This window comes from Microtus pennsylvanicus, chromosome 13 (assembly GCF_037038515.1).
Source record: "Microtus pennsylvanicus isolate mMicPen1 chromosome 13, mMicPen1.hap1, whole genome shotgun sequence".
NCBI lineage: Eukaryota > Metazoa > Chordata > Mammalia > Rodentia > Cricetidae > Microtus > Microtus pennsylvanicus.
The window spans coordinates 19,383,023-19,400,408 of NC_134591.1; the positions used below are offsets into that span (position 1 = coordinate 19,383,023).

At 40.9% G+C, this 17,386-nt stretch overlaps 1 protein-coding gene across 15 annotated transcripts in view; it reads right to left on the reverse strand.

The window, feature by feature from the left end:
* The window catches only part of Mpdz (multiple PDZ domain crumbs cell polarity complex component), a 151,852-nt gene that overhangs the window by 129,785 nt on the left and 4,681 nt on the right, over positions 1-17,386 (reverse strand). For 14 of the 15 annotated variants that reach the window (XM_075946660.1, XM_075946657.1, XM_075946669.1 and 11 more), the window contains exon 2: positions 310-381. In XM_075946660.1, coding sequence (XP_075802775.1) covers positions 310-325 — 16 coding nt within the window. In that variant the 5' untranslated portion in view covers positions 326-381. Of the gene's footprint in view, positions 1-309; positions 382-2,052; positions 2,123-17,386 lie in introns of those variants that run through there. The other variant, XM_075946655.1, reaches the window with a different exon arrangement.

Genomic DNA, 17,386 nt, shown 5'->3' on the forward strand with positions numbered 1-17,386 from the left:
ACTGTTGGGCTTTCTAGGGATAGCCCAAAGCTACGACTGTGTTCATAGAACAAAACAGGGCTTCCATTAAGCTTATTCAAACTTGCAATTTATACACTATCTCACGTTGATTTTTTATTATAAATGATTTGTTTTTTTATAACCATGTGAATAACTTTTCACAAATATAGAAATCCATTACCTGGTTCAGTGCTACTGGATAAAAAATTAAAACTCAGTTACCACAGCTATGTAGAGCACAGCACACTGAGAGAGAAGTGGAAACGCGTTCCCTTCCAACAGACGCAAGGAGGAAGGAGGAAGTCTTACCTATGGTTTCCAACATCTTTTCCAGAGTTCAGTCTTCTCTACAATGATTCAAACGCCAGCTAAAATGAAACTCTGCGGAGAAAGGAAACAAATGGAGTCATTCTGTCTTAATAAAAAACTAAAGAATAAAAAGTGCTTGTTGCTATTATAATTCTTTTATTAAGATTATATTGACTTAAGTTCAACAGTTTTCTTCATATGCAGCAAAGAAATCATTTAAAAGTTTTGTAATAGCTGCAATAATAAGAAAGCATAAGTTAAATATGTGTGTGTGTGTACACACGCACATATATATATATATATACATATATATGAATATATATAAAGATGCCAAAGAGTTCAAAGCATTTCCTTAGGCTCCTCTCAAGATAGATCACCGGTGTCTTGAATTACAGCAAGACCCTCACGCCACCAAACAAGAAGGCTCACTTGTGTGCGCAGAAGAGATTCTGAGAGCAAAACTGTGAAAAGCCGTTATCTCAGCGCAGACGCCCGCAGCCCTAACTGGGAAGACAATACACACACCGCGGGAAATGCACTATGACAGCACCACAGTATGAAAAGCCAGAAATTACAAACTGAATAATTTTATTTAAAAAGCAGTGTCACATTTTAAAGGTTTTCCAATCCAAATGTCTCCATGACTAGAATGTTCTCTCCCCCCCCCCGCAAAAAAAAGCAGCATAACCTTCAAACATCCCCAAATCCCAAATGTTTCAACCCACCCAAGTCTACTGTTAACACTTCCTTCACCATGCTCTTTGAAATAGTGGACACACATCTGCAAAGCCACTGTCATTAACCATCCCCAACCCTTATACCCTGGTTATTCATCACAGCCTCCAGAGATGGACCTCCCTGCTGCCTCAGAACAGAGTCTCCAGGAGACAGCTAGTCACTGTTCCTGAGCCAAAAGGAATCCATGTGATTCTTCCTCATCTTAAAAAGTGGAATCAATTGTGATCGACTAAAACTAATAAGTGTCACTAACCAAACAATACCACATGGTACGATGGCACATGTACAAAACTGCCATAACAAACCATATTACTTTATATGCTAGTTTAAAAATGTATATCACAACATACACAAAAACAAAGAAAAAAGGTTTTCTTCATTTTTGGACTTGAAAAAAACTGTCCAGTACTCTGAGAATCACAGGCTCTCCCCAACCACCTCTGCACCAGAGACGACACACTTGGACTACTAATGCATAATGTGGGCGATGACTGCATCGAACACCGACCGATGCCTACAATTTCCCTGGGCAGTGTTTACTTTCTGTATTCCGATTTGAAAGACACTTTGAGAGTATAAGATCCATTTCCATTAGCAAGATATCATAAAGACTGTTGATTCTTTGAAACAGTTCCCCAGTACCAAGAGAAGGCCCTAGCTCAGACCCACAATTGAAACCAAAATTACTATGTGATCTTAAACAAGGGGCCTCACGTCTCAACCTCAACTGCTCAGAGAACAAAGCCATTTACTGTGTATGCTAGGACAAACGAAAAGAATATCATGGCACGTTTTAGTTTACAAAAGCTACAGGGCGATCTTATAAATAAACCACAAATATGTTAATTTTACAGGGAAATTTTAATTGTTCTTCATAAAATAGCATATTATTAGACACCCTTTTAAAAACTTAACCCCTTGATTGATTGATCGGTTTCTGTGCTGTTAGAGATAAAATGCAGAGGTTTGTGCCTTCTATGCTTAGAATCAGTCCTTCAAAACTACCTTCTTCATGAAAAAGGAAGCTTCTCCTTCAGGAGCCAGTAACTAATACGGAGTCCCACAACTGCACAGCCTGCGCAGCGAGTCAGAGGCTTTGGAGCACTCTGTCTTAAACTGGACGTCTTCATTAAAGCCCTCCCCACTCAGGGCTCAGGGACCTATGCAGAAGAGGAGGCGGAAAGACTATCAGAGCCAGAGGGAATGGACGACTCCAAGGCCACAACAGGACAGAAGGACACACGACCTCACAGAGACAGTGGCAGCATGCAGGAGGCCTGCACAGGTTCATGCTGGACAGGGTCGCAGAACTGAAGGAGGGAGTGGACAGGGTCCCATCCCTAACCAAGAAGCTATTTGCAACTGATGAAATCAGCTTTTATCAATTGAGAGTCACTGGGCACGTCAGCTACGCTTCAGGGCAGGCCACATACCCAACAGTATCTGCCAATACAAAATAAACTTCACGGGTTTATGTACTTTTTGATTCACTTTACTTTGTTTTAACTTTTTTTTTGTCTTATTGGTCTTTTGTTTGTGAGATTTTATTTCGTGGGTTTGGTATGTGACTGTGTGTGCTCACTTGCAGAGATGAAGGAGGTAAAAACATGATCAAAATAGTCTGTATAAAAACTAATAAAAATATATAGTAAAATAAAATTAGTTTCCCTTGTTAATTTACTTATCTATTCTGAATCTGAACATATTTAGAAATAAGTAACACAAAGTAAGTTTTTGAAAGAAAAAATGTTATTGGTATACTCAATAAAATCTTGGCCAATACACATTCCCTATGAAAACTCAGAAAGATGGGCGGTGTTGAGGACATGCTCAGAGGCTAGCGGGCTTATGAAGAACCTGCAGAGCTGATACCAACTGAGAAAAACACTGTTGCCCACAGTCAGCCACAAGCCAGTAATGGAGAAACATAATCTCATGCTCCCCCTCCAAGGGTTAAAAGGAAGACAGCTCAGTCAGTAGCAAATCACAGACAGTAGTGTAGAGATAAGAGCATTATTCTTGCGGATTTGAGAGATTTAAAACAAAACAAACAGAACGCAGTTCCACAGTTGGCCCACTCTGATGTCCCTAAAATAAAAGCATAGCTTCCAGAGGTTTCCATGGGATTTACATATCAACAACTGTGACAGGGACAAGAACATTTTTTATGTTGTTCTTTTTTATGTGCTATACCCTATTCTAAAAATCCATTACTAATTATATGAAAACATGTAAGAACAGAACTTTGGGGGGGGTATAAAAAAAATCAAGTCTACTCCCCCCGAACTACTGACCCTAATTCTTCTACTCACTTTCAATTATCCTCCCCTTTTTACATTACTGTAGCTGTGCAATTACACAGGCATGTGAAAAGGCCCCACCATGCAGAACCCCATTCAAAGCACACGTTCCATTATTCTCTTAGGCCTCGCTGTCCACTCATTTACAGAGGAGGCAGACCCAGGGTAAGCCCCTTGCCTCGGGTGACGTCACCAATATGAAGCCAAGGTTTGAACACACAGTCTGCCTCCAGAGTTCACAGTTCAACTATGACAAAAGACTGGCTCTCAACAAAAGAAAAACGCACCGCATCTCACCATTTTTTTTTCCTTTTCAATGGTAAAATTGCATGCAATCCATTCCCTGACCTCCTACTTTGCTCTCTGTTGCTGTGAAAAAACACTGACCCATTACCAGCATGGAGAGAGCAGGGTTTACATTTCCCTAACACAATCCATCATGGGAGGAATTCAGAGCAGAAACTCAAGCAGGGACCTAGAGACAGAAACTGAAGAGGCCATGGAAGAATGCTTCCTCAGCTTGCTTTCTTACGCAACCCAGGACTATCTGCACATGGGTAGCACAGCCCACAGCAGGCTGGACCCTCACTCATTAACCAAGAATAAGTCCCTCCACTTCCTAGATAACCCTAGTTTATGTCAAGTGGATTAAAAAGCAAAACAACTAGCCAGCACACCCAAACAAGATTAAACCAATGAAGAAAACTAAACTCAGTGAAAATAAGTCTAAAATTAAATAGACTGGTATATATACTTTCAACACAGCCAGCTGTCAGCACAATCTGAGCAAGTCACAGCCATGTAGCCTTAGAACCTATTGGTAAGGCCTGTCAAAGAAAGGCAACATTCTCATCACTTACATGACATTCACATATTTTTAACAATTCACTTTTAAAAACAGCATTTTAAAAAAAATCCTCAAGAGAAAGTAAGCCTACTAATGTTCAAAATATGGCTGCTGCATTTCAGGGGCGAGGAATAAATCACCCAACACAGAAGAGCCACAGAAATCACCCAACACAGGGGAGCCACAGAAATCACCCAACACAGGGGAGCCACAGAAATCACCCAACACAGGGGAGCCACAGAAATCACCCAACACAGGGGAGCCACAGAAATCACCCAACACAGGGGAGCCACAGAAATCACCCAACACAGGGGAGCCACAGAAATCACCCAACACAGGGGAGCCACAGAAATCACCCAACACAGGGGAGCCACAGAAATCACCCAACACAGGGGAGCCACAGAAATCACCCAACACAGGGAGAGCCACAGAAATCACCCAACACAGGGGAGCCACAGAAATCACCCAACACAGGGGAGCCACAGAAATCACCCAACACAGGGGAGCCACAGAAATCACCCAACACAGGGGAGTCACAGAAATCACCCAACACAGGCGAGCCACAGAAATCACCCAACACAGGGGAGCCACAGAGATCACCCAACACAGGAAGAGTCACAGGCACAGTAGTGGCTTCCCACTGGCAACCACCCACGTGTTCTACTTAGAGTCGTGTTACCATCTGCTTATTGATGTGATGGTCTTCTGTATAGGGGATGCTTTTATTGGTTAGTGAATAAAACTGTTTTGACCAATGGTTTAGCAGAGATACAGAAAGAGTAGGGGGAGTCAGGGAGACACCATGAAGCTGCCTAAGGAGAAGGAAGCCAGAACCTTAACGGTAGGCCACAGCCTCGTGATACCAGTTAACAGAAATGGGTTAATTTAAGATGCAAGAGGTAGCTAAAAATATGCCTGAGCCATCAGCCAAGCAGTGTTGTAATTAATATAGTTTTTATATGATTATTCGGGTCCAGGTGGCCTGGTGACGAATGTGCCGTCTCTGACTACAGGTTATAAATGAACCTGACGTCTGTTTTAGTAGCCATGCAGAAGGAAGAACAGGACAATCAATCCCCACTCAATGGGTTTGGTATTGAGGAGTATCCTGACTATCTTGCTGCCCACAGTACCTTTGGTGCCCAACATAGAGCTCTCTCATCTTCCAGACAAGACGTGAGGACTTTGCAATGTCACAGGGCTCTTAAGTGAGGGAAGCTGTACCTGAAATCTACTCTGCCTGACTTCTAAGCCCACACTCTATCATACTGTCCCTATTTGTTTGGACAGGTTCTCACCATGCAGCAAACTCATCATGTATTCCTTAAGCTCTTAATCCTCTTCCCTCAGCCTACCGAGGATAAGTATGTACTATAGAACTCAGCTTCCACCTCCTATCTTCCGTAAAGTCAGAAAATAAAATTACATAGTAGAGGTAACTGATTTTTTTAAAAGAGAATATATAAGATGGTGTATTAAGTTGTTACTACCTATATAAAATAAGAGGTCATAAAATGTATTATAGGTAGAGATTAATAGAGACATACTTATAAGAAGCATAAAAGTATATATTTATAAAAACTATTTCCATGGGTTTTACAGAAATGCTCACAGTGACATACAACCAAGCCAAAGGGGGAGAAGAGGAAACTGTATTAATGTAGTTATTTCAACAAGTTCATAGAAAGAAACCATTGCTTTAAGTGAGAATCCATGTGCTTTAAAGAAGTTTGAATAAAAATAGTATTATTTCATTCTATTTTTTAAAAATTTTATACCATTATTGACTTCCTTCTTTTCTTAAGCCTCCACCTTTTCTGTTTGTTTGTTTTTCGAAATTTTGAGACAGTGTTTCTCTGTGTAACAGCCCTAGTTGTCCTAGAACTAGCTCTGTAGACAAGGCTGGCCTCAAACTCAGAGAGCCCACCTACTTCTGTCTCCCAAAATTAAAGGTGTGGGCCACTAAGTCCAGCAACTTTTCCCTTTAAAGAGGGACAAAGATCCCACCTAGAAGAAACAAATACATGGACAATAAAAATTTAAACATTTTATTAGTTATGTATATATTTATACAACAAATACATTCAAACTTGCAAACATTAACGTTAATTTTCAAAATTATTGAAAGTTACTTTTATTTACTTTTCCCCTGTATTTTCTGTGTATGGGTGTTTAGTCTACATGTTTGTCTACATTCATTTTTTCAGATGGTTGCCTGGATGAGAGGAATTCTTAACCTTTCAAAAACACATGTATTTTCTTCATAAATTGCAGATACTCCAAAATATAAAAGTATTTTTTATAAAGACTTATATCTGCTTCCTGGGTTGCACATCTAAGTTATACTTTGTAATGTTTTGGGGTTAAAGTCCTTTATTTCCTGCTTGTACTCCACTATGATGTCAACTCTAGAGTGGGAAGAAGCCTCAGAGACAGACAGCTGACACACTATGGGCTCACTGGGTTGGCTGGTCCACATAAGGCCATCGGTGGTTTCTGAGTTTCATTCAACTATGAAGCTGGCGGAACATGTTTAAAGTTCATTACATAAATGAATTCTGTTAAGAGTCATTGTATTATTTATGTCCTTCGCCCTCCACCTTCATGGAGCTTTTGTTAAAGTATCCAAATACACATTAAAGCACGGTTCTGCTACCTCGTCTTTGGCACTCATCTCACGTAGTTCCCACCCACATCCCTGTATGACAGGACCCTGCTCTAGGTCAACTCCCACCAGCATACTGACTCAGGAAGCCACACTTCTAAGAGTGAAGATTTACTCTCTTCTGTTCTCTCACTCCCTAGTGAAACTCAAAGGAATTTGGGCTGTTGGGCAGTTTGCCCTTGCTCACTACCATATTTTTTTCAGTGTGGACAGCCAAAATACCAAATGCCACACATATTTCTTGGCCAGAACCAGGCACAGGGATTCTTCCAAGGGTGGCTCTGGCAGATAAATGTGTCAATACAAGATTCCAGATGCAGCCAGGAGCCCACAAAACACTCACTCCTACCACTGGGCTTTCTTGGGAGACCTCAAACACACAAAAGGATAAACTCTGTGGCACTGAATTCTCAGGCGTAATTCCTACACTGGAGATGAACCCTCTAGAGAAGTTACTTCTGGCTCCTGCTGTTTGCCCTTTTGCCTGCCTGGAATGAGGCAATTCCCCAGCGAGCCTAGGCACACTGTGTCCTTGGTACTTATAAAATGCATGGGGACTCATGCATCCCCATGGACACAGAAACATAGCTGGCCGCTGGTCTGCAATGTTTGTAGCTGCGGAAGTGGCTGGCACTGAAGATGCCTGTCATCCTCGGTTGCCTACTCAGTTGTGTTGTGCCCAGATTACGACCCCCGGAGAGAGACTACCAGAGAGGCCCAGACTGTAATAGCAAGGTTTAATCAGCATAATACAAACATGTTTGGAACTCATCTCCATCCCTGTTACAAACTAGGTAGAGAGGAGTTGTATCTCCTCTGTGGGGTAGGCTTTTAAAGGCATAACTACAAAGAGAATCTTTGAAGATGCTTTGGCACGGGTGCAAGGACTTTTGCTCCATCCCATTCTGCTAAGTCAGCTTTTTCCTTGTTCTTAGAGCAAGGCCACTGTTCCTGAGTTAGGCCATCTTTATCAGCCTGTACCCGGTGGCTGGCTGGGCTGAGCTAAGTGACCTTGTGTTTGGAATCTCCCGGATGGGAGAGAAGAAGGCCACTATCTTCCTGGGAAAACATTCTGCTAGGAAATTTCTTCTCGCCCCTTTGAGAATAAGGGGTGAGGGTGCCACAAGTTGGTAAGATGGAAGTGCCAGTCTTAAGACAGAACAATATGTGGCTTTGTCAGCGCTGTGAGAGATTCCTCAGTGAAGTCCTAAAAGGTAGTGAAGATAAACACACTTTCCTTCACTGAGAATCACCATGGAACCCAGAAACTGGGAGTGGAGGGGGTAGGCAAGGCTCTCTCCGCTCAACTGCCTCAAGTTTATAAAATTCTTCCCAGGACATTTTCTAGGGTTTCCCTTGTAGTTCTGAAGAGTACCTTAATTTCAAACACTGTCCACTATCTTTCCGAAATGTCTCTGTAGTTACTGAATCTTTTCTACGGAAATCACCAAGAGTGTCGTCTATCATATCGCCTATGTAGTTACCCTGAGCTATACAATACTGCCCGTAATTAGATATTTTTATCCTTCCTCATCAACCAGCGCTTCTAAATTCAGTGTGAGGCTTTCATGATTTCCCCTGCTGAATCTGGATAAGAGTAAAGAGAACGTTTGCAAGTCACTCAAGGAAAGGCAGGTTCGTATTTCTGATCAGAAGTTGTCTGGTAAAAAAACAGCACAGTAGAGCGAGAGTTAATGTGGCTGTTTTCTCTCCATTCTGTGACAGTGGGGACTAACGGCTTGTGAGCCCTGCTCAGAGAGAGGCCATGCAGGGACTGAGAATGGAGGAGCTGTCGGCAACTGTACCCTCACTTTCTAAGCCCATTCCTCACAACAGTTTCCAACAATCAGCTGGTCTATGGCAACCCTTTCTTTCACAATTATTCATTATTTTAGAATAGTAAAATCTCTTAAAGTTTGTTTCTATATGCCTGCTATCACCAGATTTGAAGGTACAGCACCCAAGATTTTACCATAAATTTCATCAGAAGCCTCTAGGTGATGAAATATCACATATGAAGACTGTGTATGATAAAACATCAAAAATTATCTGAAATTAATTTGGCTACAAAAGAATTTGGAAATGGAGAAGGAATAAAAGAGGAAATATTAAAGCCTTGGCCATATTCCATATCATTTTCCTGACTGAGAAAAGTAAAGTAACCTTGCTCCTCAGACAAGATAGTCAAATACCCCCTTAAACCTGTTTACCACTGACATATCTAAAATGCAGGTTGAGCTGTAATCTACAAATAAAAGCAACAGTCCAGCTTTTGGAGCTTATAAAATGTGCTGTTGACTAAGAACTGTAAACGCAATTGCATACTGCCAGGTATAGTGACACACACCTTTAGTCCCAATCTCAAGAGGCAGAGACAGGCGGACTCTGAGTTCAAAGCCATCTTGATCTACCTGGAAAGTTCCAGGACAGTCAGGGCTACAGAGAAAACCCTGTCTTGAAAAAAAGAAACAAAACTGTGTCTAAGTATTACTTGTCATTAAATCTTCTGTAATAATGACTCTTCCTGAGAACAAAACACTATGCACATAGTTTTACTGCATAAATTAGAGCTGTTTGTGAAATACTGGTCATACGTCCCCGTATCCCTGAGCTGAAAACATGTACTTTCCAAAGTTGCTTTCAGGAGCTCAGGCAAACAGTGTCTTCTCCATGCAGGCAGTCTATAAATAGTGAGTTTTGACCTCTGTGAGCTATTCAAACCATTTGGAAAAGTCAACTATAGCTAACATTTGTAAAATGCCTATGAACAATAGGCATACAAAACTACTTTGATTACAAGTTTGTATTCTATTTAATGTCTCTACATTAATCTCTGTATTTTTGTATTTCCAATAGTGCGGTGGTTCTAACAAGGAATGACTCCCACAGATCCATGTGTTGAATACTTGTTCCATAGAAAGTGAGACTATTTAGAGGTGTGGCCTTGCTGGAGTGGGTGTGGCTTTGTTGGAGGAAGTGTGTCACTATGGGGTGGGCTTTGAGGTCCCAGAAGCTCAAGCTAGTCTCCTCCTGCTATCTGCAGACTAGATGTAGAACTCTCAGCTCCCTCTCCAGCACCATGTCTGCCATGTGGCCATATTTCCTTCCATGATGACAATGGAGGAATTTTAAGCCAGTCCCAATTAAATGTTTTGCTTTATAAGAGTTGCTGTGGTTATTGTGTTTCTTCACAGTAACAGAAACTAATCGAATAAGTCCTTAATTTAATCAAAGTTACTCGCTTCTGAGTAAGAACTGTAGACTGCCCTATTCTTACCTATGTAGAAGAGTACAAGGCAGCTAGGTGTTATTAACTGAGGTGGCGTATGGTCAAGAAGGAACCAAACCATTTCCTCCACCAAAGTCAAATCTTGTCTCAAAGAAGAAAATGTAATTCTATTTTACTCTTCTCACCACAGAGCAAACATGTAGTCTGAAAAAATATGTGAATGCTCAGAAATACTATGGAGGAAACAGATATTATTATTACAATATTAACCATATAAAATTGAGTGATGTTAGTGGTTGCTTTAGAAATATCCACCACAAAAGAATATTATACATATTAATCTAAAAATGTGGACATTGACACATATGAACAAGTCCAGAATTAACAAGTGCATTATTTCGTCAAGTATTGACAAAACACTGAGATTTCCAAATGTGAGGCACAAGGAGAATTACCAACTGTTCAAACAAGCTCAGAGCCCAGGGTTCTCCCATTCTCCTTCAAATGCCTACTCTATCGCATCTCACCCTCCCTTCTTCCTCTCTTCCTTCTCTGAGAATTGACACAAAGTTTCTAACTTTCTTTTCCTATTGTTACAACAGAAGACTGTGCAAGATAACTTGAGAGAGAAGAGTGTCTTTCAGTCACATTTCCAGGGTCCACTCCATCATGGCAGAGAAGTCAAAGAAATCGGAGCTTGAAGAGGATGGTTACATTATGCCCAAACTCAGAAAGCAAAGCATGATGGATGTTTGTGCTCGGCTCACTTTTTCTTTCTTATATAGTGGGTGTGGTGATACCTTGTTTATGATCCAACAAATAAAGCTTACCTGAGGGTCAGAGCGCAGAGCTAGCCATACTAGCTAGCCACAGAGGCCAGGCAGTGGTTGACACACACCTTTAATGCTAGCAATAGGGAAACAGAAGGAGATGGATCTCTCTGTTAGTTCAAGGCCACCCGGGCTACACAAAATTGATACAGTCTAAAAGAGAAACAGAGTTCACACAAAGGTGATCCCAGCATTAGGCAATTGGAGACAGAAGTAATATGGCTGGGAAGAGAGAGAAATATTAGGTGGGAGAGGACAGGAACTCGGCAGAGTCTGAGGCAACAGTCTGCGATGCAGTCTGAGCAAGTAGTTTGAGATGCAGTCTGAGGATGCAGTTTGAGCAAGCAGTCGTCTGAGGATTCAGTAGAGGTAAAAAGGTCTCTCTAGTGACTGGCTACACTGTTTCTTTGATCTCTAAGCTTTCACCCACTAATATCTGACTCCAGGTTTTTATTATTAAGACCAATTAGAATTTGTGCTACAGTGTGGGATCCAAACCCAAGGAATGGTGACAGCGACTTTTAGGAAGAGTCTTCTCACTGCAATTAACCCAGTCAGGAAACTCACTCATAGTATCCTAGTGGTAACTCTGTTAGACTCCTCATGCTTGAGCATGCTGAACAGTCCAATCTGTAAAACATTTATTACTGCCAAACACTAAGCAGAGTATAGTATTAACAGTCAATTAAGCCCAGGTCTGGTGACATAGATCACTAGCAGACCACTAATTTCCACTACTCAAGATGATTACAAGTTCAAAGCCACCCTGAACAACTTAGCCTTTCTCAAACTCAAAGTAAAGGTATGGGGGAGATGCTGGCATCCGATTCACAGTAGGCAACTTGCTGTTTAACTGCCAGGAATGCAAAAACAAAATGAATTATTCAATTTACAACAAATATGACTCATTTGATAACACTTTGGTTTCTACACTAATTAAAGAAATACTAATAGGAGATAACCTTAATGATTAAAAGTCAAGTTACAACTGGGCAGAAATTGAAGGACCCTAAAAAAATGTCAGTCATCTAAAGGGTAAATTTAACACTCCTATCAGAATCAAAAATATTCCCATAATCCCCAAGATGGAATAAAGTTCGCATATTATAAAACATATCCAAGAGAGAAAATCTATTGCAACCTTAGTCACTAAACCAAAGCAAATTTACTTTTGGATCTTATATAAGCACACACCGAAGAAGAAGATTAAATACAACGAGAAGCATTTTCCATGAACTGTACTAAATAATTGCTAGAGAGAACCCTGTACTCCTCTCAGTGGAGATGTTATGCCTAAACCCAACTGTAAGATCAGTCCTCGGTAGCCAGGGCTGCCAGGGGGCAAACAGTGAAGGGCAGCAATGCTTGCTGGCATGGTTCCAGGTAGTTCAGATAAAGAAAAACTTACTAAAAAGTATATGGTTATATGACCCTGAACACAAACCTTAGGTATGTCAAGACAAACTAGCATCAATTCAATGCCCTAACTGCTGATTCACTAACATGATAAGACACATTATTTACCTGCCAAATTTGATTTTCTAGGAATCTTCTAGTTCACCTGGACATGTGGCATTTTCTCCCTGAAATCGTCTTTTCAAAAAGGTTTTTGCTCTTTAAATAAACATGTCTCTTTAAATAACTCATCTACTACGCCACTATAGACACAAACTGTATTTTACTAACACTCAAAAGAGCACACGTTTTATTGTATTCTCTTTATACTTTCATCCAAGTGGTCAGAAAGTAGAAACAAACTCATAAACACTAAAAATGACCAGGATGGACTGATGATCTATCCCCTGGGTCCAAGCACTTCTAAGGCTGAGGCAGAAGGATCGCAGCCTGGCACTGATAACCTCTCAAAAACTAAAGGCAAAGAAAGATGACCCATAGAAGGCTCAGGGGTCCAGCCAGCAGAGCACGTTTTCCAGGTGCAATGAAGCCACCTCTTTTTGACTGCATCTTCCTCACAACTGAAAGCAGTGGTTTTCAACCTTCCTAATGCTCTGAGCCTTTAATATAGTGCTTTGTGCTACTGTGACTCCCCAACCCTAAATTATTTCACTGCTATTTCATAACTGTAATTTGGTACTGTTATGAATCATAATGTAAATACCTGATTATAAAGGATGTATGATATACGACCGCAACAGGGTCATGACCCACAGGTTGAGAACCACTGGCTTAGATGCATGTTTTCAAGTGCAATATTGACCAATACAGTAGCCTGGAGCCAGCATATCTATTTTGCTTCTGAAATATAGCAAATTCTATTGAGCTATTCTGTGTATAAAATAAAGAAATGACTTCAGAGACATTTTTATGCAAAAGGACAAACACTTCATCTGTAGTTCATATTTTACTGCATATTTAAATAACTTTTTGAGGAAACTGGCTTAAATTAAATACTGTTAAAATAAATTTCACCTATTCCTTCATTTTTCTTTAGTACAGCTCCTAGAAATTTTAAAATGTATGTATTTGGAGTTTGAGGTTAAGAGCACCAGTTATTCTTCACGGCACCAGATTTCTGTTCTCAGAACCCATAGCAATTAGCTCTTAACCTCCAGTAACGAGTTCCAGAGGAAAAGCTATCCCCATCCGGCCTCCACATGAACCCACAGGCACCTGCATATGCACATGCAACACACGCATACACACACACACAAACACACACGCACGCACACACACATGCACACGTACACATACGCATGCATGAACACACACATGCATACACATGCATGCACGCACACACACAAGCACGCATGAACACACACACATGCATACACACACACACACATACATGAACACAATCACTTTTGATTGTCTATGTCTCCTGTCTTCCTGCTGGCCAGAACAGGTTGAAATGGAAGAGGTTTGCAGTTCATTCCATCTCTGATTCTTGGTACACTCAATGGTCTTAACCAGAACATTTACAGAGCACCTATCATTTGTATAACCCCATGCTAAATAATTCTTTTACTGCTTAATGCTTTATATATGCACGTTACATAAGCTTTTCATAGAGTGACAGATAACTCTAACAGAAATGATTTTAAAAATACTAGAAATCTGCAAGTACATGCAGAGAATGTGGCATGAAGTAGGAAATAAAGCACAGGGCTCATTATGCTATGCTCAGACCCTCACAAGGAAAGATTTGTTGAGTTCTTTGTTTATTCTGACTTCACCTGATATTACTAAAAGTTAAGTGTCTTGGATCTTTTTGTTGTTAAAGTCCTAGTGACATTTTTAAAACTATTGATTACAGATCTTGGAATCATCAAGTAATATCAAATAAAGACACTGAAATTTTATGAGCATCCGAGAGTTCTCTAACCTTAAGAAGACTGAGACACACTGAAAAATATAAGTCTGATGTACACTCAAAACACAAGGATCAGGATACATTATCCTAAAATATGCTCCTTTGGCATGAGGATTTTTTTTATCTGAATGCAATGGGTAGCATAAGACACAGAAATATTCCTTGCCCTCTTCCTTTCCACCCCAAATAAGGCAAAAATCACTTCTTGTTAAAATACAGGTACTGTTATACATATTCTTTATTGTTACTAGTAAAGATATTAGCCTTACCCATGCCAATAAAAGAAAAATTCTTACTATACACATACACACACATAATGCACACACGGACTCACACGCAAGTACACACACCCATCTGTCCCCAAGTCTAAACTTTTCAGGTGTTCTTTTTTTCGCTGTCACCTTCATGCAAGTAAAATTACAAGCACTGGTTATATGATAGCTTCTTTACCAATCAATCCGTCTTTTCTTGTTTGAATTCACAGTTCTCAGCTACAGAACTACAGGGCAAAGCTTCTACTCATCCACAAAACTAAGAATGGCTACACAGTAAATGAAGAGTAAAAGTACAAAAGAGTTCTGAACCATTAAAATACCTTTAATGGTATATCCTTTCAATAACTAGCACCGGACAATAAACAGAACTAAGTATAACTATAAATAACATCACTGAAATAATTACACAGTGATAAATAATTGCACAGTGATAATGCTTTAGCAGTCTGTTAAATAAATGACTTCAGTTTAGTCAAGTTCTGTGTGTGCCACCTCATCTGCAGTGACAGAACGAGAGTTGGTGGTCCCTGAAAAGGGGATTTGGGCAGGTAAGGAGCCAGGAAAAATATATAAAGAGTCATAACAATTTTTTGCCCCGGCAATCTTGTCTACTTCCCATAACCAGGAGGATAGCTATATGTTTTTCTTTGGGTTCACCTTCTTATTTAGCTTCTTTAGGATATCAAATTATAGACTCACTGACCTTTATTTATGGCTAGAACCCAATTATGAGTGAGTACATCCCATGTTCATCTTTTTGGGTCTGGGTTACCTCACTCAGGATAGTATTTTCTATTTCCATCCATTTGCATGCAAAATTCCAGAAGTCATTGTTTTTTACCACTGAGTAGTACTCTAATGTGTATATATTCCACACTTTCTTCATCCATTCTTCCATTGAAGGATATCTAGGTTGTTTCCAGGTTCTGGCTATTACAAATAATGCTGCTATGAACATAGTTGAACAAATGCCCTTGTCATTGGTGGGGTGGGAGGGGGGTGAGGGGAGATGGGGAGAGAAAAGTGAGAAGGGGAGGATGGGGAGAACTTGGGAAAATGGGATGATTGGGATAAAGGAAGGTTGGATAGGGGAGCAGAGAAGTACATATCTTAATTAAGGGAGCCATCTTAGGGTTGGCAAGAGACTTGAACCTAGAGGGGCTCCCAGGTACCCAAGGCGAGGTCCCCAGTTAGTTCCTGGGGCAGCTGAGGATAGGGAACCTGAAATGACCCTATCCTATAGCCATACTGATGAATATCTTGCATATCACCATAGAACCTTCATCTGGCGATGGATGGAGATAGAGACAGAGACCCACACTGGAGCACCAGACTGAGCTCCCAATGTCCCAATGAGGAGCAGAAGGAGGGAGAACATGAGCAAAGAAGTCAGGACCACAAGGGGTGCACCTACCCACGGAGACAGTGGGGCTGATCTATTGGGAGCTCACCAAGGCCAGCTGGACTGGGACTCAAAAAGCATGGGATAAAACCAGACTCTCTGAATATGGCGGACAATGAGGGCTGCTGAGAAGCCAAGGACAATGGCACGGGGTTTTGATCCTACTTCATGTTCTGGCTTTGTGGGAGCCTAGCCAGTTTGGATGTTCACCTTCCTAGACATGGACGGATCGGGGAGGACCTTGGACTTTCCACAGGGCAGGGAACCCTGACTGCTCTTCAGACTGGAGAGGGAGGGGGAGAGGAGTGGGGGGAGGGGGAGAGGAGTGGGGAGAGTGGGGTGGGGAAAGGGGGAGAGGAGTGGAAGGCTGGGAGGAGGCGGAATTTTTTTTTTCAATAAAAAATTAAAAAAATTAAAAAAAGAATTAAAACGAATGCAAAAACAAAAAAATAAAAATAATGACTTTTATCAAAAAAAGAGTCATAACAAAATTCTTAGATAAACAAGTAAGCTACACAGCCCCATGCCTCCCTAAGAAAACCTGAAATCTGAAACTCCTGAGTTTAAGAGATATTCACCAAATCTAGAGAGCAATAATTCAGCCCCAGAGGGTCTAGCCTTTGTTTCCTGTCAGCTCCAGGACAGAATGAAAAATGCTTTTTCAATTAGCACAACCCAATCTACGCTCAGCAAGCTACATAAGCAGCATAGCAGTGCTGTGTATATGTGCATGTATCTATACATGTAAGACATATGTACATGTTCCTGGGCATGCACACCTATGTGTGTGAGCTGTATGCACCTGTGGAAGCCAGAGGTGTACTTCAGGTGTTTTCCTTTATCACTCTACATTGGAGACAGTTCTCTCACTGACCTTGAAGAGTTCGTTGACTTGTCTACACTACTGGCTAATAATCTCCAGGAAGTCCCCTATCTCCACCCCCTCTATCCTGGATTGGATGTATGGCCCTGCTCTTTCTTGTCTTTTACATGAGTGCTAGGGATCCCCAACATTGATTCCCATGGTTAAAGGGCAGGCAGTCCAACAACTGAGCCATCTCCCCACACACCTCTCTTCCATGCTATACATTCCTAAACTGGCACAGGGTGACTATATTCAATACTCCATTGTAGAGAAGGAGGAGGGCCAGGTAACACTCTATTAAGCTACACACACACACACACACACACACACACACAATCAACTAAGCTACCTTCTGCATTCATGTTTGTTACCCTTAATAGGAGTTATGAAAAGAGACAATTATTTATAGTCAATACAGCCTTCAAAGGTAATCAATCAAAGAAATGATATATCCACTATACACTCAAAACTACCAAGAGTAAATATTCAACAAAACCTTAACTGGCTTTTTCCTTCAAATGACGTGTGTGTGTGTGTGTGTGTGTGTGTGTGTGTGCTCACGCGCACATATTGCCTCTGCTTTTCATCTTTTTTA